Genomic DNA, 25031 nt, shown 5'->3' with positions numbered 1-25031 from the left:
AAACCCCCTCAAAACTTCCTTGGCCTCTGTGAAAGAGCACTTGAGGGCCTGAAAAACATTCCAGAGAGAGCGAAGTACCTGGTGACAGGGGCACCGAGACAAAGGTTGTTGTCATGATCACAAACTCCTTCGCATCTTTTAGCAGCAAATTGTAGAATGACTGTTTATTTCCCCTTCACTTTCTCTCTTTAGCATACGAGTTGCAGTTTGTAGAAGCTTTGTTTGCAACTTGCCAGAGATGTCTACAGGGTATTCAACAGTGTTGAAAGTCCAATTACATAACAAGGCGGTGATGAAACGAAAGCTCAAAACAATGGCGATGGCATGTGAAGGTAAAGGCAACAAAATGGAATGCACTAATACGGCAATCTAACTAATAATTGTGCCGCTGCGTGATGGTATCCCCGATGGTTCTCCATAGGCTGCCACTGAGACTCAAATTAAAGCACTGACCTGGTTAGCTTTCTGTCAGCAGGAGGGAGCGCTGTACCCCAACCCCCACTCCATCCCACCCACATGCAGACATTAATGAGACTGCAATACTGTATGTGCCAACCAACTTTTGCCACTTTTTAACATGAATTTGAAGGGAAAAATAGAAAAATGCAATGTGACTTTTTCCTTATGGATGATGCAAAACTATAAAACCATTAAGACTAGGCCTACCTTTGAGATATTTGGAAATGGCTATCAATGATAATTGCATCTGTGCTTATCTTGAAAAACCCTATAATGGGGAAAATGTGTGTGTGTAAATGTGATGTCCTAGATAGATAGATATTTTTCCTTTTTTCTCCCTATGGTCTCACCTATATAAATTAGACGTTACACACATCCTCAAAACAACACAGGTTCGAACTAAAAACAAGTTAAACAATTAAAACTGATACATTTAATTGTGTAAAAAAACAGGCGGCTATTGCACGTATTTGGTATATTTTTAGCTTTTAGCAAAAATGACGTCATATTTGGTTAGGCTCGGCGTGTTTCGGAGACAGAAACGATTAGAGTGACTTGATTAATCAATTGATATTGGGTTTTCAAAGGAGATGACGTAATGTGAATACTAATGGTTCTATCCTCCGAGGGTATTTTTTCTGAAGACGCGCGGTTACATGTCGTTCACTTCATAGGCAGGTGAGTTTACGTCCCCCCCGCGGTATGCGGCGCAAATGGTACGGTCCGCATGCACTCTGAGTTGTTGCTGAGGAGCTTCCACTGTGCACTCAGTGCATACCATCAAATTGGCACGCTGCTGTCACGTCCTGTTGCAAGTAATTGTCGCCTTGATTTAAAATAGAAAACAATGCAATCTTTTTCTCACCAAACTTACCTTGGACGCCATTGCAAGATCGCGTTGTTTCACCTTTTGTTCCGTATTACAGGTGAGTGGGATCTTATTCGTTTTGTTGTCTTTTCCCAACACGTAAAAAGATAAGTTTTTGATGAGTCCAGCTATCTCCCGCACGCGTTCGATTTGCGAGTTCTTAACGCTGGCGTTTCTCGTGGTCCGAAAATGAAGGTTATTTTTTATTTTTTTAAAAAATGCTGTACTGTTGAGATTTTAGCAGGTGCATCGGAAAGAAATAGCTCAGCGAAAACTTGGCTACAAGTTGACTTGCTTCGCCGCTTCGGGGTGTTTCTAGTTAGTAGCACCACGTCTGATCGTGCTCCGACCTGGGGCTTCCTTAGTAACCGCCGGGGAACCGATGCAATGAAATTGTACATACCTCCACCCTGCTGATTCTACGGCAGCCATATTAATGTCTGGACATTCTATGTCAAAGTAGCATGTTTCTACTGGCTGTTCAGTGCATCCCCCTCCATTCAAAAGTATTGGGACGTCGCAGCCAATTTCTTTTTAATTTTGCAATACACTGAAAACGTTTTTGATTTTGCCATTGAAAGATAAATAGGAAACAAGAGATAAAGATTATCCGCTTTTATTTGCAGGTACTTGCATCTGAGTGTGATGCACAACTTTGAACAGTGATCCCCAAATATTGCACATGATGTAGAAATCATGGGAAATTATCCAGTTTAACTTAATTGGTCAAAGTTATTTAGTCATTGGAATAATCAGTTCATCTCAATGCCAGAGATGAAAGTGCTGGCGCAAATTCAAGTAAACTACTTTTGTTGTATGCAAGCTTAATGCTAATACTGTAAAATGCCACAGAAGGGCTAATGAAAAGCATCTGTGTGCTGATGTATGTATATCCTTTGTTTGCAATAACCGATCAATCATGATCCAGTGACATCATCATACTTGTACAGTATGTTTTGGAAAAAAAAAAAATCCTTTGTGAGGACATTGTTCATTGATATTCTTTGGGGATTTGTTTGCAATAATTGATCAAGTGACATCACCATACTTGTGCAGTATGTTTTTTTTTTTTTTTTACTGCTTGGTGACTGGCATGATGGGTAAATAAATGAATGTATGCTTTATTGTTTGGAACAACTTATGCATCAAACTTTTTACTGAGCAGCAAGTTTTTTTTTCCCCAACAATTTCTTAATCCCTGGGGCATACCTTTTCCAAAATAGAGTGAAGATTAGCAATTGTGGTGATTAAAGTAGCGGCGTAGTCATCGCCAAACACAAACCCCGCCCTGCCCCCGTGTTGACAACTGAGCCAAATGTTATTTCAACATTATTACTGTAGCGTCCCCCTCTCTGACCCCTTTGATTGATTTCTCATTGGTGGACATTTGTACGGTTGTGAAAGCCAAGCGGCTCGTACAAGAACTTGATTTGTTAGTTGAATAAGTCTAGACTGCAAATGATGATTCAGCTGTCCCGCTCTGCACAAGCGCCATCGCTACCTCCACCCTAACGCCATCTATTTTATGCTCTGATTCCCACTTGAAGCAAGACTCCCCCGGCCTCTGCCAAGACATACATATTTATACACTTGCTGCCACTTACACATGCTTGATGGACTAACTTGAAGTATCTGCCAATTGCCTTTTCTTTGGAGAACATTCGTCTTAAGAATGATATGAATCATATCATCCCACCCAAAGTGTCTCTGACATCAAACCACATAAAAAAGGGAGGAGGGGGGGGGGGGAGTTCAACCCTTTAGTAATGGCTCCAGGAAATCCTTGCAAAAGCGCTAAAAAGCTTTTCCACTAGCATGCTTTATGTTAGTTATTTGTCAGTGATGCATGTGAAGGTATTATTGTCTAAAGTGAGAACAAGCGTCAGACACTCCCTGGGGAGCACTGTGTCCTTGATGCCAGGATTTTTTTTTTCTTTCTTTAAACAGTGTGAATGTGTCCCCTCATTGTATTACATTTGCACACCATGGAGACCCCCCCCACCCTGAAAAGCACACCAAGTACTGTTATGACAAGCTCCAGGCTGCATATATGATCAAATACACTTTGCCGGTATTCTCGTCACTTTTTCTTCTCGGTCGGAGAAAAACGAGGGCACGCTTATGTAAGGTTGTCATGTCACCGATAAAAAATTTAACGCAGTCGCTATACCTCTGTGATTACATATTCACAAGTGGAGAAATGCTGCTTTTATTTCCGTGCAGTTTTAGATGCTTGGGGCTGTAGTTATCGATAAATGTTAAAAATGAAAACAAATAGTTGTAACAAATACAACACCCATGGCGTAAAATTGAGTCACTGCCGCCTCGGCTTTGAAAATTGATACATTTAATTGATGCGCTACTTTGGCTCGGGCCCTTCGAATGGAACCTTGAGTCTCTCGGGTCCAATTCACAAGACTCGTTTTTTTCGCGGCGAACGACTATGAGAAGACTCCCGTTTTTCTTCGGTGGTCTCCGCCTGACATAATTATTCTTTTCCACGACGCGTTCCAATCGGTAATATCTGCCTCCAAGGTTTTTTGGAGTCAAAAGAAAAATCTCATCTGTTTGCACATGTCCAATTTGATTACCGCCGGAGGTTTTTCAAAGTGAATGACTCCCTGCGAGCACGTGGAGTGATGTACTTAGTATCGACCCTCAGCGAGTGTGTGAAATTGCCAATGCCTTGTTTGAGGCAACTAATTAGCCTCCTCCAAGTGAAGCAACATTGCCGCGACCCTGTCACTCTTCATTCGGGAACGGCCTAGCTCTCCTTGGAGGGATGTACAGATACATTTTAGAGGGCAATCTTCTGGCCGTGCAATCAGTTTGTGGGCCCTCTGCTCTGGTGTAGAAGGAAATCAATCAGTGGCTATAAAAATAATTGCTTGATAGCTATTTCATGTTGTCAGTCCTGCACCAATATTTGAGGCGGCGCTCTTTGGAGTTTGGCCGCAGATGGAGCTGATTTTGGCAAAACAACAATGCAATACTGTTTGGGACTCGGTTGCCGAGCAGCACAGCGGGTTTTGATTAGTCGTGATCTTTTCCACGCTAGCAGTTTGTAGCAATTAGTGATGTAGTCCAAGGTTTAGGGACATATTTATAATTTCTTTTTCTTTCTAAAACCGTGACGTCTTTCATGTGTTTTCGCTTAGCCGCAATCTTGACGACAGCATCCCTCGCAGTCGTCTTTCCTCACACTTTTTTTTTTTTTTTCCTCTTTCCTCTCGCTCTCTGAGCGGTGATGTCATCTTCGTACCCTCCGTCGCCGCCTTCACTGGGATCTTGTCGTCTCCCCTTTTTTTTCTTTTTTTTTTTGCCGTTCCCTTAAAGAGATGAGCTTTCAGCTTTGGAGCGTCGGCACAATTGCGACAGAAAAGCGGCGGGTTTGTCGGAAAAGAGGACATGCGGAGAGACGGACTGCTTTCATGCGCTCTGTCTGGGTGGAGGGAAGCTGCAGATGAAACAGATTCCTCAAATGAACGCTCCCGCTGTCATCTGTGTTTTATTTGTCGAATTGCTTGACGCCCGCTGTGATGCTATCATACTTTGAATCCCGTCTTATCGCCACAAATGTCACATTGCTCAGCGCTTGGAGAGCTATGAAACATTAGACGCAACACCATAAATATTCCTCAGTGTAGTTTTGAATAAAGTCTGACCTATATTGTTTCTTAGGCCGGGGGCGTTGAACACTGGAGTTTTTATTATATAAACAGTAGTTAATAGTCGTTTCAGTTTTGAAAGAATGTTAAATGTTCCCCGTCACAGCCCGATTTGAGTTTTGAGTAATGTTTTCTCTATTTGGGTCATTTCTTTAGGGATGTTGGCCAGTCAGGTGGTGGTGCCACCCAGTGTGAGCGCCGTGCTAGGCAAGAACCTGACGTTAGAGTGCCGAGTGGACGTGGCCACCAACCTCACTCTCACTCAGAGCTCTTGGGAGCGACGTTTGCCTTCAGGCTCTGTCACGGTGGCCGTCTACAACCCGAGCTACGGCATCTCCATCTCCCGGGAGTTCATCCATCGCTTGTATTTCCGCTCACCTTCATCCCACGATGCCACGATTGTTCTGGAGAATGTGGGCTTTGCCGATATGGGTTTGTACACCTGCAAGGTGGCCACGTTCCCGCTCGGGAACACTCAAGCCTCCACGACTGTCAGTGTGCTGGGTAAGCATATAAAAAAAAAAAAAGTCATTCACTTCAATGCGATGTCTTTTCATTGCTATCTACTTGGAATGGTTAGTGGAGCCGAAGGTGTACGTGTCGGCTGGCTCGACGGCGCTGATCGACGGCAGCAACGAGACGGCGGTGGCCACTTGCATTGCCGAGCGAGCCCGCCCCCCCGCCGAGGTCTCCTGGGAGTCCAACCTTTTCGGCCAGTCGGAAGTGCAGCTTTTCGACGACGTCAACGGGACCACCACCACGCAAGTGCGCTACCTATGGCAGCCCACCCGTCACATCCAGGGCCACACGCTCACGTGTGTTGTCCGCCACCCAGCTTTGCTCAACGACTTCAGGGTGCCCTACCAACTTAATGTGCAGTGTAGGTGCATTCATAAGGGCTCATATTTTCTAATATTAACAATAAGTGGCAGTGAAAAGGATTACAGGGTAGTGCAAATTTGAAATCCTCAAGAATGCAAATCAAGAAAACTAGTCTAACGATGTCTTTGTTTCTACTTGAACCAATAATTGCTATAATTGTGTTTTTGTTGCATTTGTTTACCCTCAACAACCGGTCTTATTGTCATGATGTCGCCATCAGTTCATCAGCTTTGTTTCTTTTGCTGCAGTTGCTCCGGATATTTCCGTGGTGGGATACGACGGAGACTGGTATGTGGGTCGGGACAATGTTCAAATGACGTGCAAGGCCAACGCAAACCCACCGGCTCGTCACTTCAGATGGATCAGGTGTGTGTATATGTAAGCCACTTGCACTAATGAGAGCCATTTTTTCTCCCCTTGGGTGGTGGTCTGAAAAAACAAACTAAAAATAAATAAATAACATAAATCTCCAGAAAACGCTGAAAAGGATTCACATGAGGGATGGGTGGAAATGTTTTTCAAAATTACCGGTAATAATCGGAAAATGGCATCTGAGAGTCCAAACATATTTCAATGAGGGGGGCAGTGCCCCTGTGGGGCCCCCCCTCTAGCTCTGCTCATGTGTAAGATTAGTTTTAAATTCATGTTCATTGTTTGCGGTCTGGTTGAATCCCAATTTGATGAACTGAGATTGTGCAAGTGTTGTGTTGTGGTCAATCTTTGCATATTTCTTGTTGCGAAATAGATCTCCTCGTGGAATGCGTTTTGTTTTGTCCACTGAAAAGTCATGGCAAGTTCATGTGGAGTCACAGCGATCACTCTGTCCTAGGCGCCACACATGCAACAGTCAGCATCTTCTAGTCATTGTTTACTTGGAGCTTTAGCGCTGACAGCTTTACAAATAAATCCACCCAATGTCTTGCTGCTCTCTACAGTTTGCAGATCAACACTGATGTTTGCTTAACTTGTCATTTACCCATGAAATAGTTTGAGTCAAATAGTCAGTTTCACATGAGAACTTTGAACCATTCCTGGTTTTTTTTTGTTTCAGGTTGGACGGTGAGATGCCAGAGGGCGTCGAAATCCTCAACAGCACGCTGCTTTTCCTCCGTCCTCTCCAGAAGAACGACTCGGGCGTGTACAGGTGTGAGGTCGCCAATGACATCAACCTCCGCAGTCGGGACGTTCGCATTCTCGTCCAAGGTGAGCATTGTGGAGTGCATGCTAGCTGAAATGTGACTCCGCCTCGCACGTGTCTAGTGTGCGCCCGCATGGATGGCCACTTGACCCATAATTGCATTTACACCCCCAGATGTTCATGTGGCACCTCTTTGGCCCACAAGTAACTCATCCATTGCTTTTTTTTTTCTCCCCCATTTTGTCTTGAGCATGGCCTTGAAACGTGTGGTGTGTGTTTTGTGTCACGCAGCAAGAGCCAAAAAAAACGTCAGCCTGACTGGGATGATGTCTCCCTTTCATGAAACATTAACTGGTTATTTTCAACTCTTATATATTATTTATCGTGCATATTCTATTTTCTTATGAGAGGGGCTGCGCAGGTTGTTTGTTCACTGTTGCTTTTATTGTGCGTCATGCATACCTTCCGCAAATGTGTTCCATTCATCGGCGTGAAGATGACAGAACTTCCTGGTTTGCGGCATGCTTGTGTCTGATCTTGTCTGGCACCGCTTTGGCTTTTCATGACTTCACTTCCTCCATCTCACTCTCGCTCTATTTTTATTTATTTATTTATTTAGGTTTTGTGGTCCATCCGATCATTTTACGCTTGTTCTATCAACGCTGCAAGAAGTTAAGGCAGTGTCGTCATGTTCTCGGTCTTGTAAATTTGCCCAACAACATATAGCTTAGCAGGAAATTGTCTGAAAATGGAGACCTTGAAAGTTAATTTGTGAAATGATCAGAGCTGCAAAGGAGAGGTCAGTCTTTGAAATCAGTTTGCAGTTTTATGTTGAAATGCAAAGTCGAGGCTGGAAACAAATCATCGTGACGTCGTCTGTTATGAATGATGATGCGATACTCTTTAAAAGTTGTCTTAAAAGTAGAAGCAAACATGACTAATAGAAAGTAAAATACAATTTGTCAAGCTCTGCAAACCACCCACTAATTTGAAATGTGTCCAAAAGTTGTGAACAAAGTTCTTCCAGATTGTTGAACATCGGGTCTTAGTAACGCAACACAACACAGCTTTTGCGAGGGGGCGGTTAGCAATATCTAATAGCAAGATTACACACACACACACACATCGTCCATCGGCATTGACACCTTGAGAATGTAGTTTTAGTATGTCAAGCAATCCCTTCTGTAGAATGTAGTTGCACTGACATTGTGCTTGTCTGTGTGTTCATCCCCCCCCTCCCCACCCTCTACTCCCCATTAGATCCTCCCACCATGTCTTCCATCATTACCGCTCCTGTCCTCTCTGGTTCCTCCTCCTCCTCCACCTTAGTGGACGACAAGCTCCACGTTCATCTCAGCTCCCCTACTCTCGAAGCGCTACCTGAGAGTAACCTGGGCACCGTAGTGGGTGGGGCAGTGGGCGGGGCCTTGTTCCTCCTGCTGCTGCTGTGTCTAGCCGGCGTGTGCTACCTGCGGAAACAACAGACTTTGCACGGGGACTACTACGCTAAACAGTGCCCGGGCCCCGGCGATCTCCAGAAACCCCCCGGCAAGCAGCACGAGCTACACGTCACCAAGGTTGTCGGCGGTGGCGGCGGCGGCTCGCACCGCCGTCAGGACCACGACAGAGAGGAGTGGGGCGGCCACGAGCTCAAGCGCCACTGCAGCTCCGACGGAGATGAATACCCGTCTAACGGCTACACGCGGGCCATGAGGGAGGGTGGTCACCACAGCAACCAGCAGAATCCCCAGCAGGGACAAACGGCGTATTGTAGTCCGCAGCAGCAGCCCAGGAGGCCCCGATACACGCAGTCTCCCAAACCTACGGGGAACGGCTCCCCCTACGTGCCAAACAACGGCTACTACGCTAGCGCCCCGGAGGGCGATTACGTCTCTCACAAAGACGGCTCGGTCATCTCTCGCAGGGAGTGGTACGTTTGAAACCCCCCACCCACCTCCGCCACCACCACTGGTCCTCACGTCCTGATCACCACTTTACGAAACGAGGACCACTTGACTTGAAATACCTTTGCACCCTGGAAGACACTTGAGATCGGCTCACAATGTGAATGAGCCTGCTTGTGGCTCCGTTATCCTGTACGTGCGCCCACCAGGCAGCCATTTTATGTCTGGTCACGAATGGAAGTCAGAAATAATTGCACTGCCTTTTGCCACAGTCTCGACATTTCTTTCCAAAAAATCATTATCTGTGAACAACTCAAGACAAACCCCCCTCCCACCCGCCAAAATTTGTTTGGGGCCTTGCTGACTTGAGTTCATGTTGTCGGGACGGACCTCTTCTGTTGTGCATAGAAAAGTTGAGAAAGGAAACCGGGTCATGAAATCCCCATTTGTAAATGTGATGAAAGAATCCGCCATGGTCCTCGACGTTAACCCCTTGAGTTGGGCCCTCTTTTAGTTTACAATGCCTCGAGATGACAAAAGCTGTGTTGGACAGTTTGCACTCTGGCACAGGGCCAAGTTATCAATGGGGGCGGGGGGGGCAGCGACATGGCCGTCATCACAAACCCAAGTCTCGTAGTGGCACTGCCGCTACTAACGGGGCCCGCTAATTTGTAGCAGTTTTGTTATTTTCCGATGTCAGGATATCATATCAGGAGCTCTGTAAAGTATTTTGGCACGTGCACTTAGCAGACGCGATGGAGATCGGACAATCTCCCTCTTGCACACTCGTGTTTAGAAACCGTAGCTTTTTTGTCACCTTTTTCGATATTTGCCCGGAGGCCAAATATTTGCTTGTTGTGATGCGTAGAGCAGACTAGATGACAATGAAATCGTAGCATATATTAGCTTATCGTGACGCGGGGGGGTCCTCTCGCTTGAAATGGAAAGACGCGTTAAGTTGTAGCAGTCCGATGGCCGTTAGATCGATCGATGTTCTTATTAGTCCGGGATGTGACTCTTGTGCTGTGATTAGGCAGCCGTCGTCGTAGTGACACGTTGGCCAGTGCCAATGGCGTCGTTTCTAACGTGAGATGCTAGACACATACTTGTGTTGGAAATGACCTTAGTGGCCATATTTTGTCACGTTTACCTCTAGTGTTTGTAGAGTGCCATCTTTTGAGGTCACTGCTGCCAAGCTAGTACTTGTCGAGTTTTTTTTTTTTATAATCGCTCTGGACACAAGTTGGTGTCAGGAAGATAGGAACTCGCTCCTCAGGCAACATTTGTCTCTAGTGGGCTTGATAGAATCTCACGCGTATCTCCAGACTGCAGTCATATTGTGACGTTTTCATGGTTGGGTGACAAAATAAGCATTGTGACCACCTCGGTGTCCAGGCAAACATCCGTGCTGGTAACAGGAAGCATGGCTGGCTAATCCCCACTTTTTTGTTTTGTTTTGTTTTGCTTCTATGCACTAAGGCGGAAACGTCACTAATCGATTTTTGCAGCCCTCGTACCTGGAGTCATCAAGTTTGCTTGAGTGAAGCGGCGAGACGCCTTGATCGTTCAACTAGTGCCTTAGAAGATGTTTGGTTCCATATTTGTAGTTTTCCTGTCGACGTTTGGTGCCATTACTGTTGTACTCTTCTCAGTGCCATAGGTTCGCCGTATACATGACGGAGTATTGCCAAGCTACCATAAAACTTTAGTTGTGACGATGGTACCACAGTAAAGAAACACTGAGGAGTTTACGTTGGATCAGCACCCCTTTTTTTTTTTTCCTCCACTCTTTGTACATAAATATATCTTCAGTATTCAACAGGAATGTAAGTTAATGGAAAGAAATATATATTTATGTCAGTGCAGCATTGATTTGTTGTTCTTTTTTCAGATACTTTGTCTCAATAAAGCACCTTAGCACACGTGAGTTCTTTTGGCTCGTCTTGGGCTCTTTGTGCTTCAATAAATGACATCATCTCTAGCTCCCGAATGCTGCATAAGACCCCCCCCCCCCCCCCACTCTTTACTCCGCTCCATCGGCCCTCCCCGCCTCCCCTCCCGCTCCTTCAGATCCAGTATGCACATCTGGGACGCTGCCGATGATGTAATGCTTCCTCGCTTCATCTTCATTACAGCGTAGTCTCGGAATTATCTGGGATTACGTTTATTGTCGTTAACTGGAATTTGTTCTCCGATTCTTGCGATTTGAATTTCCACTGTCAGATTTTCCTTTTGCATTCAGCACAAAAAGGCCCTTTTTGTGAACCTTTTCTTGCTCCTCTAGTGAGTTGACTCCCCCCCCCTCCCCTCCCCTTGCCCCCACCCCGTGGTGTCTCTCCCCTACTGTCTAGCAGCTGGTAAAATTAAACGCCGGGTGTTTGTCTGGCCCAGAGTCCCACTCTCCAGCCCATTGACTGTCCCCATGGCAACGAGCTCATCTGGGGCTGCTTCTCTTTCTGCTACCTGGCCACGAAATCTGGAAGGGAGGGGGGGATGCCGGGGGTTCACGGCGCCGTGACAAGCGGAGACTGGGAATGTCCTCTTACCCCCCCTGCTGCATGATGACGTGCATGGGATTGACCTTGACATTTTTGAACAGTGGTGTCCATCAGCTTTAATGACCTTGCCATGCAAAGGTCACACTCTTTGCTCTTGACCTTGAAACCTTTGTGGCTTACTAAAGGAAAAAAAAAAGTACATCGCAAGTAAGTCATCTTATTTGCATATTCAAAACAAAGGGAATAAAGAAACTACATTTGATTCCGGTGAATAAATGACCTTTTGACCTGGACAGCAGCTGCTGCTGCTCTTCCTCTGCCACGCACGCAGCGAAGGTCACTCAGTCATCGTGCATTACAGCGGGAAGGTTGACGAGCTGCATTTTTAAAGGCGATCCGATCAAGCGGCGCGGCTCGTGTCGGAGTTCAGCCGCCGTCAGGGCGAGGCGGCAATGGCGGCGGGTGGAGGACGAGATGGAGGGCGTGTGAGGATGAGCAAGCGCCAAAGTCCACACTTGTCGTGATGGAAGTGGTATTTAAGATTCATTGCGACACATTATTGATCCCTCCCCCCCTCCGCTACCTCCACGGCTAAATCAACTGTAATTGACCCTTGCACGTGTACTTTTCCTCCTGTCACCTTTCGTCCTCCCGTCGGCCTTGCGGGCTGCCTGTCATGCTCCCAGTTATACACAGACCTGCTGGGGCCGCTCAGCCGGCCTGTGTCATGAATGCATCTTAATCGGCGTTAAGCCTTAATCCCTTTTTGTTGGGGGGGGGAGCATATGGTCTAACAAAGCTAATTCAGCAGACATTACAACAGTATTTAAGATCGACGCACACAATGGAGGGAGGGTGGGATGGAGGTGAGCAAAATGTGGTCGAAGAAACACTTGGGAAGGGTCACTAATGCAAAAAAAAAAAAAAACGAGTTATAGCCTAATGATCTCATCTTCACTCCAGAGGTGACGGATTTGAACTAATTGAATTGCGATATTTTAAAAGACTTTCATCTCAGAGGGTGTTTTCCCATTTGCGGTTGACTGTAAACGACATCGCAGGAAAAAAAAAAAACTGCTTGAATTTGCTGCTTAATTTATATCCCACAAATGCAATATTAATCACAATGCCATGTTGAATGTTTTATAGCTTTGCAGCTATTGCATTCGCTGTATAGAAATGAGGTTTGATGTAAAGAATACTGAGTTAGGTTTCCACAATATAAAAGAAATGCAACCATAAATAAATATGAAATAATGTACTGTCAGCAGGACATACATAGATTTTCCGTTTGGAGTTTCTCATTTCCAGACTGTTATAGTGTCATCTTGTCCTCACGTGAAGGCTGCTCTTGTCTTTCTCCTCGCAGAAGAGTCTCAGGCCATAAGGTCAAACTCCCTCGCCGTGGCCGGGGCGGTGATCGGCGCCGTCCTCGCTCTCTTCCTCATCGCCGTCTTCATCATCGTCCTAGTCACGGCCCGCAAGGCCCCAGCGCCTGCCTTTTCGGACAAAGTGTAAGTCAAAGAAATCTGACTCAACTCAAAAATAAATGACAGATGAAAAATGATTCCCCTTGAGCCTTGGCTGAAGTCTGTCAGTGTGTTCTCTTTCACCGCTGGGAGGCAAAACACAAAAGTGTGTGAACAGTTAGCCCTTTGTTTTATTTGGTGCTTTTGTCCTCAGTACTTAACCCTAGTTTAAGTGCTTTACTTTAGTGAATTAAGCTTCTCTTTAATATTGAAGTTGTCACCACTACTCTAACTTGTAACCTGCACACCTCCTTTATCCTTATGTCCACTTCTATACAAAAATCGGGGGAAAGTGACCGTTAAATAAATGAATAGCACTCAGTTTTGTCACTGGAGTAATCATGGGCAGCAAACTAAATATAAATCAATTCAAGGTGGAAGGTGTGCATCGGCACTATGACACGGCAGAACTGTGCACGATCCTGCAGCGCTGTAACGAAGTTAGCATCTTAAGCGTGACTGTGGCTGGATGTCCCGGCGGGACTGCCTCGCCACTCTCCATCATGCTCAAGAGTGTGTAGCACAGCATTGACTGGCATTTTAGAAGAGAAAAGCAGTCCATGTTGCAAAGTCAATTTTAATAAAAGGGTCGTAAATATAGCACATTTTAGTCATAGAATAGTAAATCTCTTTTTGTAATCGACTTTTTTGTCTTTATTTCAAAGGATTGACCTTCCTCCGACACACAAGCCTCCTCCACCGTACTCCGAGCAAGCGCCCGCTGTTCCTTTGGGTGTCCACGCATCCCAGGTGGCCTGGCTGTGTCAGGTAAAGCCCCGACCCCTCCTCATCCTCACCGTGACGATGATGCCACTTGCCCACACGTTTACTACATCTCCGGTGGCAGAGCCGCAGGGCCGAACGAAGGTATGAGGCCACGGAGAGGCGACAACCCCCCGCGGCGGGGGGGGGAGCACCGGGGAGACGAAGCCCCACGCAACCGCCCCGCCTGGAGTGGGTTTGTCATCAGAGCGGGACGGAGCGGGTGTACATCAACCACCGTGAACATTACGTGTGATGTGATGCAGTCGTTCACTTCAAATTGGAATGCCGTCAAGCTCTGAGCAGCTTGCATCTGTCTGCCGAACCATCGATCCAGATTTGGAAACAACTGGAAGGCCAGACTGTTCTCGTAAGCGGAAGTCTTTTTTTTTTTGTTGCAAAAATATGGTTTTATTTGCCCCCACTTTTCGAAGAATCTCCAAGTGGCGGTACATAGAATATATTGCAAAGAAGATTTTGGACCTGACTTTTGCTTTCCTTCTTAAAGCACACACATATGTATAGTTGATTTTAGAGAGTTTCGCTGTATTTTTACGTCCTTTATAACTGCTAAGAATTAGAAGTGACGTCTGTATACTGGATACATTTACATGTACAGTTGTGCCTTCAGATATGTGTTTAAATCGGTTTTGTGACTATGCTGGTAATCCAAAACACATCAATCAAATCATATTTTTCCATTGAGGTGAATGTAAAGGCTATCAATCACCTCCCGTCATAAATAGAATTTAAAAGCGTTTCTGTATAAGATGCTCTTTCTGGTGTGCCCGACTTTGCCACACGAGGGCAGTATATGGCACATTGATCCATTCTATATTTTTATGGCCGCACATCAGAACTTTGTGTCTGTTATATCCATATTATGAGCACGAATAAAAGGGAAGATAATTCCCTGTTGTGTTTGTTGCTACTTGGTGAATCCATTCCTCCAAATTACTTATTTGGGAAATTTTGCTAATTATCCTGAGCCGGTCAGGAAAATATCTTGAGTTTCCCGAGCAGCCGATGTATCGTTCGTCGGTGTTGCATCTTATACTTTGGATGTTTTGGTTTTTTAACATTGAAAATTACTATCAACTGACCGAAACCTAATACAGTAATACTGACCTTAACTATAGTGCCCTCTAGTGGGGATATGTTGTACTGCACCAATCCCACTTATTTCTTTGTGGCAACTTTTGAACCCACAACCTCTGTCAAACGGTTTAGCAAGCTGATTGAGGGATGAACCTTTGTAAATTTCAATGTTTTAAAGTGTTTTTAAAAGCGTGACGTCATCAGACGGTGCATCATTAAAACTTGTCGATTTACTTTTCATAGGAATGTGTGTTATACATGCATCTATTAGGAAGTAATTTTTAAAAGTGATGTCTTCATGCTTTGGGAGTGACGCAGGCTGCAGAGGTGTTGTGCGCTAGTTGCTAGTTAGCCGTGCTGCAGTAGTGTGCGGGCGCCGCTGGGTGAGTCCCTCTCTCCGCCGCCTCTGCATCCACTGCTCCGCTCTCCCGAAGAAAAGAAGAGGAGGACTGGGTCCGGAGAGGAGGAGGGCTCCCGCTGCCGCCATTATCGGAAAGCTGCTTCAAATCGCACTTTCACACACGCGATGTGCCCCTAAGGAGCTGGACGTGAACGCTTCTGATCGCTCCTTGGATGTTTTGTCGGAGACGAAGCGGCCGGTCGATTACTGGGCCGTTTTGTAAGAGGCGTGTGCGGCCGGCCCAGCGTTAAATGTGCACAACAATGGACACAATAATGAGTGAAAACGAAGCAACGTGGTGAAGCCAGCAAGGGGAAGGCTCAGTAGGATTCTCTTTTTGTTTAATTTTTTTTTTTTTTGCACAGCAGGATTTCATTGGAAAACCTTATACTTGAACAACATCGGATTGTTCTTTTTTGTGAGTGTGGATATTTATTACCTTTCCAGTGTTTTGCAATTGCAACGACCGAGGGAGCAAGTGATGCCAAAGAGGGAAAGGCAAACACGGGTAAGTAAGTACACAATAGCACATGCACTTAGTGCAGCTCGAAGACGTTAGGTGATGTTTTGTATGCCTTTATGCGGTTGCACATCAGGCGGCTGGGCTGCGGCAAACTGGCCTGACAGATGCAGCAAGAGAAAGGGAGACGTGCGATGGTATGCACGCCCTCCTCCTCTTATTTATGGCTTTAGTGCACCGGCGAGTGCTCGTGTGTTCCACACCAGCCAGCTGGCTAAATAAAGCACCTTTTATACGGCGTCTGTGTCTTCTTGTGGAGGCACACTAGCCCAGATTTCTTGAATGCTTTTGCAATCTCATTATGTAGACAGCAGAAGAAAGCAGGCCTGGCGTGGTCAGTCAAGACCCTCTTACCCATGGCTGCAATCCTTTGCAAAAAAAGATCGTCACCAAATGATCCCTCCAAGTCGATTAGGTTTGGATGAGCCACCCCAGGTTGCATTGGGAAGCAGCAGGATTGCATGTATTATTTATTTTGGATGTCAGGCCTAGCCCAAGTGAGCAATGTGGACTGCTGCCGAGGCTGCTAAACGTGTCTGCTTATTTACTTCTCGGTACTGTATTGGTAATGTCCCCCCGGTACCGATCGACTGCAATGACGCCTCAGGCTTTATATCGTTCATATTGTCACTGCCTGAGATATTGGTTGTACTGCAGGAATCAATAAATGGCTGTAAGGTCCAATTCACAATAATTTGCCCCGTAGCTGCAGTTAATGATACCTGCATTTGGCAACAATGAATGTAAAATGTTTTTTTATATGTATTAGGTAAAAGGAAAATTTTGGACATGGATGTTTTCATTCCCTCATACAAACTCATTGATGCGACAAAAGAATGGGTTCAGCTCAATTAAAGTTATAGCAGCCTTATGTGGAATTTTATTGTCATTTTGACAGTGCACTGGACCCTGAATTGATTCTTTTCGGGGGTCTTTGTCAAGCTCTTGTATTTTTTTCTTTCTTGATTGGAGGAGAGATGTTTAGTGTTTTCATTTGCATTTTCTGTGTCTGCATGCATTATTTTGGATGAGAGGGTGTTCATCAGCCTGGAAAAAGGGGGCTGTAATATTTAGTAGTCATTTTATGGTTGAGCACAATCAGTCATCAGCAGACAATGTCATTTTCAGAGCGCCACTCCCATCATGGTCCCTCACATTGAATTTTGACTCTGATTATATTATTGCCCCTCCCCCCCCCTTTTTTTTTTCTTACAGGACCTGACTTTCAAAGGGGATGAATGAAAGCACCATCTTCACATATCATTGCAGCCTTTCTTGAATTCAAAGTACACGGCCTGCAGACGGAAGTGAAATTTGAGCCCTTCGCCAACTTTATGGACAAACCTTGCGGAGAACTTTTCACTCAGTGCCTGTTTAGGGCAGGATGATCGACGGTCGATTATGATGGCAAAAAAGCAAGATGTCCGCTCCCCCATTTACAACCTCATTGTGGTCGGTTTGTCGGGTACGGAGAAAGAAAAAGGACAATGCGGGGTCGGAAAGTCCTGCTTGTGTAATCGGTACGTCAGGCCCAGCGCGGACGACTTCTACTTGGACCACACGTCGGTGTTGAGCACCAGCGACTTTGGGGGTCGAGTGGTTAACAATGATCACTTTCTATTTTGGGGGGAGGTCTCGCGGCTTCTGGAGGAAGGGCCGGAATGCAGAATGCACGTGGTGGAGCAAACGGAATTCATCGACGACCAGACATTTCAACCGCACCGTAGCACGGCCATGCAGCCGTATATCAAACGGGCCGCCGCGACCAAGCTGGCCTCGGCCGAGAAGCTCATGTACTTCTGCACCGATCAGCTGGGCCTGGAGCAAGACTTTGAGCAAAAACAAATGCCCGAAGGCAAGCTGCAGGTGGACGGGTTCCTGCTCTGCGTGGATGTCAGTCGGGGTATGAACCGTAACTTTGATGACCAGCTGAAATTTGTCACAAACATCTACAGTCAGCTGAGCAAGAGCAAGAAACCCATCGTGTTGGTCCTCACTAAGTGCGACGAAGGCGTCGAACGCTATATCAAAGACGCGCATACCTTCGCCATCACTAAAAAGAGCCTACCCGTGGTGGAGACGTCTGCTCGTTCAAACATCAACGTGGACCTCGCTTTCCTCACTTTGGTTCAACTCCTTGATAAAAGCAGAGGCAAGCCCAAGATCATCCCCTATTTCGAAGCGCTGAAACTGCAGAGTCAGCAAATTGCTTCGGCCAAGGATCGCTACGAATGGTTGATCAACCGGATAGTGAAGAATCATAATGAGAGCTGGCTCAACACCAGTCGGCGTATGAACACCTCCCCGGAATACAAAGAATATGTTTTCCTGGAAGGGACGGCAAAATGCAAGAAGCTCTTTCAACAGCATGTTTACCGTCTCAAACAGGAACATATTGAGCGACGGCGGAAAATCTACCTGAGCACGCTTCCTCTCGCGCTTAGTTCTTTGGTGCCCGACTTGGATGAAATTGATCAGCTCAGTTGGTCTGGTGTCCAGAAGGTTCTTGAGTCCAAACAACACTTTGCCCACTGGTTTGTGGTCCTGGAGGACTCTCCTTGGGAGGACACGTCACACATCGACAACATGGAAGATGAGCGGATCCCGTCTGACCTTCTGGAGACGGACGAGGCGGAGGAATTATTTAATGCTCACCTGGAGCATTTACGGAACGAGTGCAGACGCGCTGAGATGAGGCTGGAGTTTAAACACAAGTTAGCTTCATCTCCCTTCGTCACCCCTGGTAGACCTTGGGAGGAAGCTCGCAGCTTCATCATGAACGAAGAGTTCTACCAGTGGCTCGAAGAACCGGAATATCTGGACCTTTACAATCGTCATCAAAAGGAGATCATCGACCGGGCTAAAGAAGACTTCCAGGAACTGCTTCTGGAGTATTCCGAGCTTTTTTATGAACTGGAAGTGGATGCCAAGCCGAGTAAGGAGAAAATGGGGGCCATTCAGGAAGTGTTGGTGGAAGAGCAGAGGTTCAAGGCGCTACAGAAGCTTCCAGCCGAAAGAGATGCCCTAGTCTTGAAGCATATCCACTTTGTATATCACCCCACGAAGGAAACCTGCCCGAGCAGTCCCCACTGCGGCGACTCCAAGATCGAGCAACTCCTGGCGTCGCGTTTCCCCACGTGTTATCCCTTTTTTGACGTGAAAGCTCATTTCGGCGACACGAAAGCAGATAGAATCAATCTTGTTATTCTGGGAAAGGACGGACTGGCTAGAGAATTTGCCAATGAGATCCGGGCTCTCTGCACAAATGACGACTGGTACGTGTTGGACGGGAAGATGTACGAGCTGACGCTGCGGCCCATCGAAGGAAATGTGCGTCTTCCTGTCAATTCTTTCCACACGCCGACGTTCACCCCTCACGGATGTTTGTGTCTGTATAATTCAAAGGAATCCCTCTCCTATGTGATTGAAAGCCTCGAACGTCTTCGGGAATCCACCTTAGGTCGGAGGGACAGCCAGCTAGCGCAGCTGCCCACGTCACTGCTGTTAGTCACCAAAAGAGGCGTGGGCTCGTACGTGGACGTCGGAGGAGAAACCGCCTTGAACCTAATCACCCACGGACAGCAAGTGGCGAGGAGGCTGCAGTGCAGTTTCTTAGACCCCGCCTCCCCCGGCGTGGGCTACGGCCATAATGTCAGCGAGGCGCAGATCAACCAGGTGCTAAGGGGCCTTTTGGATATTCGCAGGAGTTCATCTTTTAGTAGCAACTCCCCTCCGCTCCTCCCCGAGCCGCCGGGCATGAGGGAGTCTCCTCATCAGCCGGCCCCAGAGGCCGATCTCCGCATTGTCATGTGCTTAATGTGCGGCGACTCCTACGACATTGAGCAGCTGCTGTCGCCCTTCCTGATGCATCAGCACTGCAGGCCCATGTCCAACAGCGGCACCTCCGTGTTGCTCGAGCAGACAGTCGGCGGGCATAAGCTGGCCATCGAGCTGTCCATTCTCTCCTACCACGCCTCCTTCACTTTACGGAAAAGCAGGCTGGTGCACGGCTACTTTGCCGTGTACTCTGCCTGCCGCAAAGCGTCCCTGGAGACGCTGTGCGCGTTCTTGTGCGAGGTTCAGGATATCATCCCGGTGCAGCTTTTGGCGGTGGGAGATAGTCAGGCCGCGCTAACGGAGAGCGACTACGCCCGGGAGCTCCAGTTCCAAGGAGAGGAACTCGCTCATGAGATCGAAGGTCGTTTCAATAGTGTGGTTTGTGGCTCCGGGGGTGTCGTGGGAGGTCTACACAGGATAGAGATGTTCCATCCTTTTCTCATGGAGGTGGTGGAGAAGCGTAACATCGTGGAAGCCACGCACATGTATGATAACGTGGCCGAAGCGTGCACCAATGAAAACGTGTACTCCCCGCGTTGCAGTTCTCCCAGCCTCGTAACCATGTTCCTGGATTCCGAGGACGACGTGGAGCCTTCGCCTCCGTACTACGACGGCACTCTCACGTCTCACCACGGGGGCTTTAACCTGCCCGACTTGGACTCCAATGACCTCTCACTTATCTCTGACATCAGAGATCTCGAGAGCAAACTAAACAACAAAGTCCCCCCGCACGTAAGAGTTAAACCCGGCGTCACTTTTGACTTTCGAAAGGTCAGCCGCAACCCTTACATGGATACGGTCGGTCACCGGCGCTCGCTGCCGTCTGCCGTCACCTGGGTCCCCGGCGGCGACGTGGGCTACGACCCGTCCGACTACGCGGAGCCCATGGACGCCGTTTGCAAGCCCCGCCCTAGCAATGATGAGATCATCTACTCGGTACCACATGACAGCACGCAAGGGAAGATCATCACCATCCGCAACTCCAACAGGATGCACGCCAATGGCAACGGATCCGACAGTGAAGCGGACAGCAGCTCTCTGGAGCGAAGGAGGAAATTCTCGGCGGCGGGCGTGAAGCCCCGCCTTTACCGCGATCGCTCCAAGCGACTCGGCAAGTTCAGCAGCTTCCGCACCAGCTTCATCGGCAGCGACGATGAGATGGGAGCGCTCCCAAAGACCAAGGAAGATGATTTTGGGACACTGAAAGGGGAAAATCTAGTTAATGAAGAGAATGAGGACCCTAAGAAGAGGAACATTCTGAAGAGTCTTCGGCGAACTGCCAAGGTGTACATTCGCTTCTCTCTCTCTTGTTTTAATGTTGTCTGTAATTTTTTAATGCATTTTCTTCCTCCTCTGTCAGAAATCAAGACCAAAGCCCCGCCCAGCAATCCCCAAGCCCATGGAAAGCAACTATTTTGGGGTACCTTTAGTCAATGTGGTGTCCCCAGATAGACCCATTCCACTTTTCATCGAGAAATGCGTTCGCTTCATCGAGACCACAGGTGGGTGATTTTTTTATTTTTATTATTATTTTTTTTCTATCAACCAGACTTGATGACCTTGCTTGACATTTACGCTTCCTTGCTTTGCTCAGGTCTGAACACAGAAGGTTTATACCGTGTAAGCGGCAACAAGTCTGAAATGGAAAGCATGCAAAGGCAGTTTGAACAGGGTGAGTTTGTTACCAGAGGGAATTCCTGCCCTCTTATTTTTCCCCATCTCCATAACACCTGCTTTCGTTGCGCAGACCACGGATTAGACCTGGTGGAAAAAGACTTCTCCATAAACACTGTGGCCGGAGCCTTGAAGAGCTTCTTCTCCGAGCTGCCTGAGCCCCTGGTGCCTTTTGCCCTGCAGGTGGACCTACTGGATGCTTTCAGTAAGCAAACACCGCTGGGCGGGGAGGGTCTTGACTCCGACATAAAAGCACCATTCCTGTAAGAGGAGTGGGGCGGGGCGGCTTTTAACATTTATTTTCCCTCGGCGTTGACGCTGATCGTTTCCATGATGGTGCAAAGAGGCTTTCTCGAAAAACGAATCAATGCTTTAAGTGGCATGATGCAATCCTAAATGTGAAACGTTTGCTTGGAAATGCAGAAATCACCGACAGAGAGCAGCGGCTGTACACCATGAAGGATGTCCTGAGGAGGTTCCCCAGGGAGAATTATGATGCCTTCAAATACGTCGTGACCCACTTACACAAGTAAGCGATTTATTACTTCAGTAGAATAAAAAGAAAAAATGATCTTTTTGGATATTTATATTTTTTTTATTATGTGTGTTTGTCAGGGTGAGCCAGCTGAGCAGGCTGAACCTGATGACCAGCGAGAACTTGTCCATCTGCTTCTGGCCCACCCTCATGCGACCGGACTTCACCACCATGGACGCACTGACGGCCACGCGCACCTACCAGACAATCATCGAGATCTTCATCCATCAGTGTCTATTCTTCTTCTACAACCAGCCGCTCATAGACTCCCCAACGGGCCTCGGGGGGCTCCCGGCCTCGCCCACCACCACCCTGGGCGGGAGCTCGGCCTACACCTGCTACCGCTCGTCTCCCCCGCACACGGGCGCGCACTTCAGCCCTCTGCAGCAGCAGTCGCCGCCCACCACCCCCCAATCCCCTCTGCAGTCCCTGCTCCCGCCCTTGCACCAGCATGTCCACACCCACCCCCATCCCCACCACTCCCCCGCTGAGCAGGAGACACTGTGAGACCACAGCCACGTGTGCCCGGGATATCCCCCGCAACCTCACCGCCAACATGAGAACTTCATGATGGATGATGATTTAGGGGGAGCAGGGGGAGCACCCCCTAATGTCATGGAATCGGACATCATGAAAGCTGGAAGACATCATGTTTTATCTGTTATTCTTCCTCATGAAAGTACTGCCACTGGATTTGATGACCCTCTCAGTCCTTTGGGGTGGAAGTTTGCGCCCTCTAGTGGAGGCATTGAGGGGCTCATTTCATTGGTGTGGGGAGGGGGGGTGCGGGGTGGGGTTTACACATCCAGGGATGCACTTTAATGTTCAGGTTTTTTTTTTCTTCTTTTACATACTGTATGTTTTTAATTTTGACAGTTCAGCCATACCCGTTGCCTCTACAGAACAGAGCTCTGTCAGATCAAACTTTGTTTACATGAATTTCTTTTTTTTCTATGTTATCCGCATACTTATCTGAAGCACTTTTTTGATAGAGTAGCGTTAAATTAGAATTGTTCATGTTCTTTGTTTAGTGGTTGAGTTGAGCATTCTTGTGCAAACGAGATCCCCTAATGTAAAAACATTCATTGGTCCCATTATCCCGGAGCGACTCCTGTTCCTTACTCATCCGGCCTTCATGAATTTTAGTTTTAGACTTTGTCCTCTGTCTAGCTGCTGGTTGAGCAGAAGGGATGTTTGAGTGAAGAATAAGCAGCCATATTTGATCAGCACATTTGATTGGTAACAAGATGCCAATCATGGCTAATGTCCGGCTTTTCCACAATATTGCAAATCCCACTTGAACAATATCGTAGAAAGGATCTGTGAATGGCAACGCCACGTGTGAAGTACTTTATCATATCGTCCACTGTTAATGAAGAGCTGAATGTTTTCTTTTTTTCTTTTTTTTTTACCCTGAAAAATGACAAGACAAAGCTCTGTGTTTCCTACCGAAACAAGTGTGTTAATCACTGGATCGACTGTTTTGTTTTGTTTTTCTGAGCATCTTTTACTGGCACTTAGTAAATATCACAATGCGTTGATTTTAAATATTGTTGCGCCAATCAGTCTATCATGAAATAGAATTAACACACAACCATGACTGTCCATTGCCATTCAGTGGGCAGTGAGTGACTGTAATTGTTTGTAGGCTGGGTTGGAGGACACCAGTAAAGTCAGTGGTAGGAAACATTTCTAGTGTGTATTCCGATGATTTAAAGTCCATTTTCTTAATTTTTTTTGTGAAGGTTTCAAGGCCACTTAGTGCATGATTTTAAACACACACCGCAGGAGAGGGATGAAAGCCTCTCCCTGTTTGAAAACGTAATTTAGTCCAAGGACAGAACAAATGCTTCAAGAGAAATAGCTTATGTACTGCGCTCCAAGAAAACCTTGAAATTTGTCTGACTGAGCAAACAGTGTTTAAAGAAGAAGGCCTTATGTGAACTGTATGATAGTTAATAAATTAAATCTTGTAAACTTGTCATTAATGGTCTTGTGGTTCATATATTTTAAGGGGCTCAATGAGTGTATACCTTACTATTTACAAAATATACCTCAAAAGCATGTATAAATATGAGGTACCGTTTTTTTCCGTGTATAGTGCGCAAAATTTTACTAATTTATTGTCCTAAAATCGGGGGTGCGCATTATACATGGGTACAAAAAAAAAAAAAAAATTTTTTTTTTTTTTTTTTTTTTTTTTTTTTTTAAGTCCCAATGATCGTCACACATGCAGGGAGGCAATGGGTCCCATTTTTATAGTCTTTGGTATGGTCTTAACTAGGCTGGATGTCATTTTTTTTGTTGGCGTTGATTTCTCCGACTGCCCATAAACGCACCACCGCGCTTCGTGCGCGCACGGGACAGCAAACGAGCAGGTGATCGAGCAAGCGTCTGATACGAGAGCATTGCGGTCGCATGGAGCGTGTTTGAAGTGAACAGCAGAGAAGAAAGGAACAAGGCAAAGTGTTGTGAAATAAAATGCACAGAACGGATGCGCAAGACACGTCAGCTATATAAAGAGCGAGAGTTGTTTTCTTCCTATTAGTTTCAATTCACAGTTTAATTAGCAGTTTCAATCAGCAAATAACAAAATGCGTATTACAGGTAATATTTTATTTCACAACACTTTGCCTTGTTCCTTTGGTCTCTGCTGTTCATCCTAAAACACAAAGGCGCTCTTTAAGCAATGCGACAGTGAGCGCCCGGCGCGCTGCGGTTGCGCGACCGCACCAAATTAAGCTCCCTGCGCAGTGCGCACTGAGGTCCACTTAAATTTTAGAAAGTACATCAGGACTTTAAAAATATCTTCTAAATTTCAGCGACGGCTCTGTCACAATAATTGACCAGCCCGGTGCAGTTGGGCGGTCGGCGGCGCGCTACGGTTGAGCGTTCTCTCGCACGCTCTCTCTCTCTCGCTCTCTCTCGCTCTCTCTCGCTCGCACACACGCAAACCGGATATCATACGGAGGCCGCCATTACAGATGCGCAGAACGGATGAGCAAGACACGTCAGCTATATAAAGAGCGAGAGTTCAGTTCTCTACCTAAATCCGTATTACAGGTAATATTTTATTTCACAACACTTTGCCTTGTTCCTTTCTTCTCTGCTGTTCACTTCAAACACGCTCCATGCGCACGGAGCGCAGTGGTGCGTTTACGGGCAGTCGGAGAAATCAACGCCAACAAAAAAAATGACATCCAGCCTAGTTAAGACCATACCAAAGACTATAAAAATGGGACCCATTGCCTCCCTGCGT

At 46.7% G+C, this 25031-nt stretch overlaps 2 protein-coding genes across 2 annotated transcripts; both read left to right on the top strand.

The window, feature by feature from the left end:
* The first annotated feature begins 1228 nt into the window (after nucleotides 1–1228).
* nectin3b (nectin cell adhesion molecule 3b) lies at nucleotides 1229–10846 on the top strand. The gene is made up of 6 exons (XM_061299281.1): nucleotides 1229–1385; nucleotides 5152–5499; nucleotides 5576–5875; nucleotides 6126–6243; nucleotides 6929–7080; nucleotides 8276–10846. Exons 1-6 carry the CDS (start codon nucleotides 1307–1309, stop codon nucleotides 8953–8955), a joined length of 1677 nt encoding a protein of 558 aa, XP_061155265.1. The 5' UTR covers nucleotides 1229–1306; the 3' UTR covers nucleotides 8956–10846.
* A 4357-nt stretch (nucleotides 10847–15203) lies between these two features.
* arhgap35b (Rho GTPase activating protein 35b) lies at nucleotides 15204–23756 on the top strand. Its single transcript, XM_061299789.1, has 7 exons — nucleotides 15204–15714; nucleotides 16942–20847; nucleotides 20924–21065; nucleotides 21158–21235; nucleotides 21311–21442; nucleotides 21661–21766; nucleotides 21853–23756. Exons 2-7 carry the CDS (start codon nucleotides 17128–17130, stop codon nucleotides 22277–22279), a joined length of 4605 nt encoding a protein of 1534 aa, XP_061155773.1. The 5' UTR covers nucleotides 15204–15714; nucleotides 16942–17127; the 3' UTR covers nucleotides 22280–23756.
* Nucleotides 23757–25031: the final 1275 nt, after the last annotated feature.

This window comes from Syngnathus typhle, linkage group LG15 (assembly GCF_033458585.1).
Source record: "Syngnathus typhle isolate RoL2023-S1 ecotype Sweden linkage group LG15, RoL_Styp_1.0, whole genome shotgun sequence".
Classification (NCBI taxonomy): Eukaryota; Metazoa; Chordata; class Actinopteri; order Syngnathiformes; family Syngnathidae; genus Syngnathus; species Syngnathus typhle.
Note: the sequence above shows the minus strand (reverse complement) of the source record. Positions and strands in the feature narration are given on the sequence as shown.

Coding starts and splice junctions, on each gene's coding strand:
- nectin3b (XM_061299281.1), top strand. CDS start 1,307: ATGCAATCTTTTTCTCACCAAACTTACCTTGGACGCCATTGCAAGATC. Junction 5,876..6,125: donor CTACCAACTTAATGTGCAGT/GTAGGTGCATTC, acceptor CTTTTGCTGCAG/TTGCTCCGGATATTTCCGTG. Junction 7,081..8,275: donor CGTTCGCATTCTCGTCCAAG/GTGAGCATTGTG, acceptor ACTCCCCATTAG/ATCCTCCCACCATGTCTTCC.
- arhgap35b (XM_061299789.1), top strand. CDS start 17,128: ATGATGGCAAAAAAGCAAGATGTCCGCTCCCCCATTTACAACCTCATT. Junction 21,236..21,310: donor GCAAAGGCAGTTTGAACAGG/GTGAGTTTGTTA, acceptor TTCGTTGCGCAG/ACCACGGATTAGACCTGGTG. Junction 21,443..21,660: donor GGACCTACTGGATGCTTTCA/GTAAGCAAACAC, acceptor TTGGAAATGCAG/AAATCACCGACAGAGAGCAG.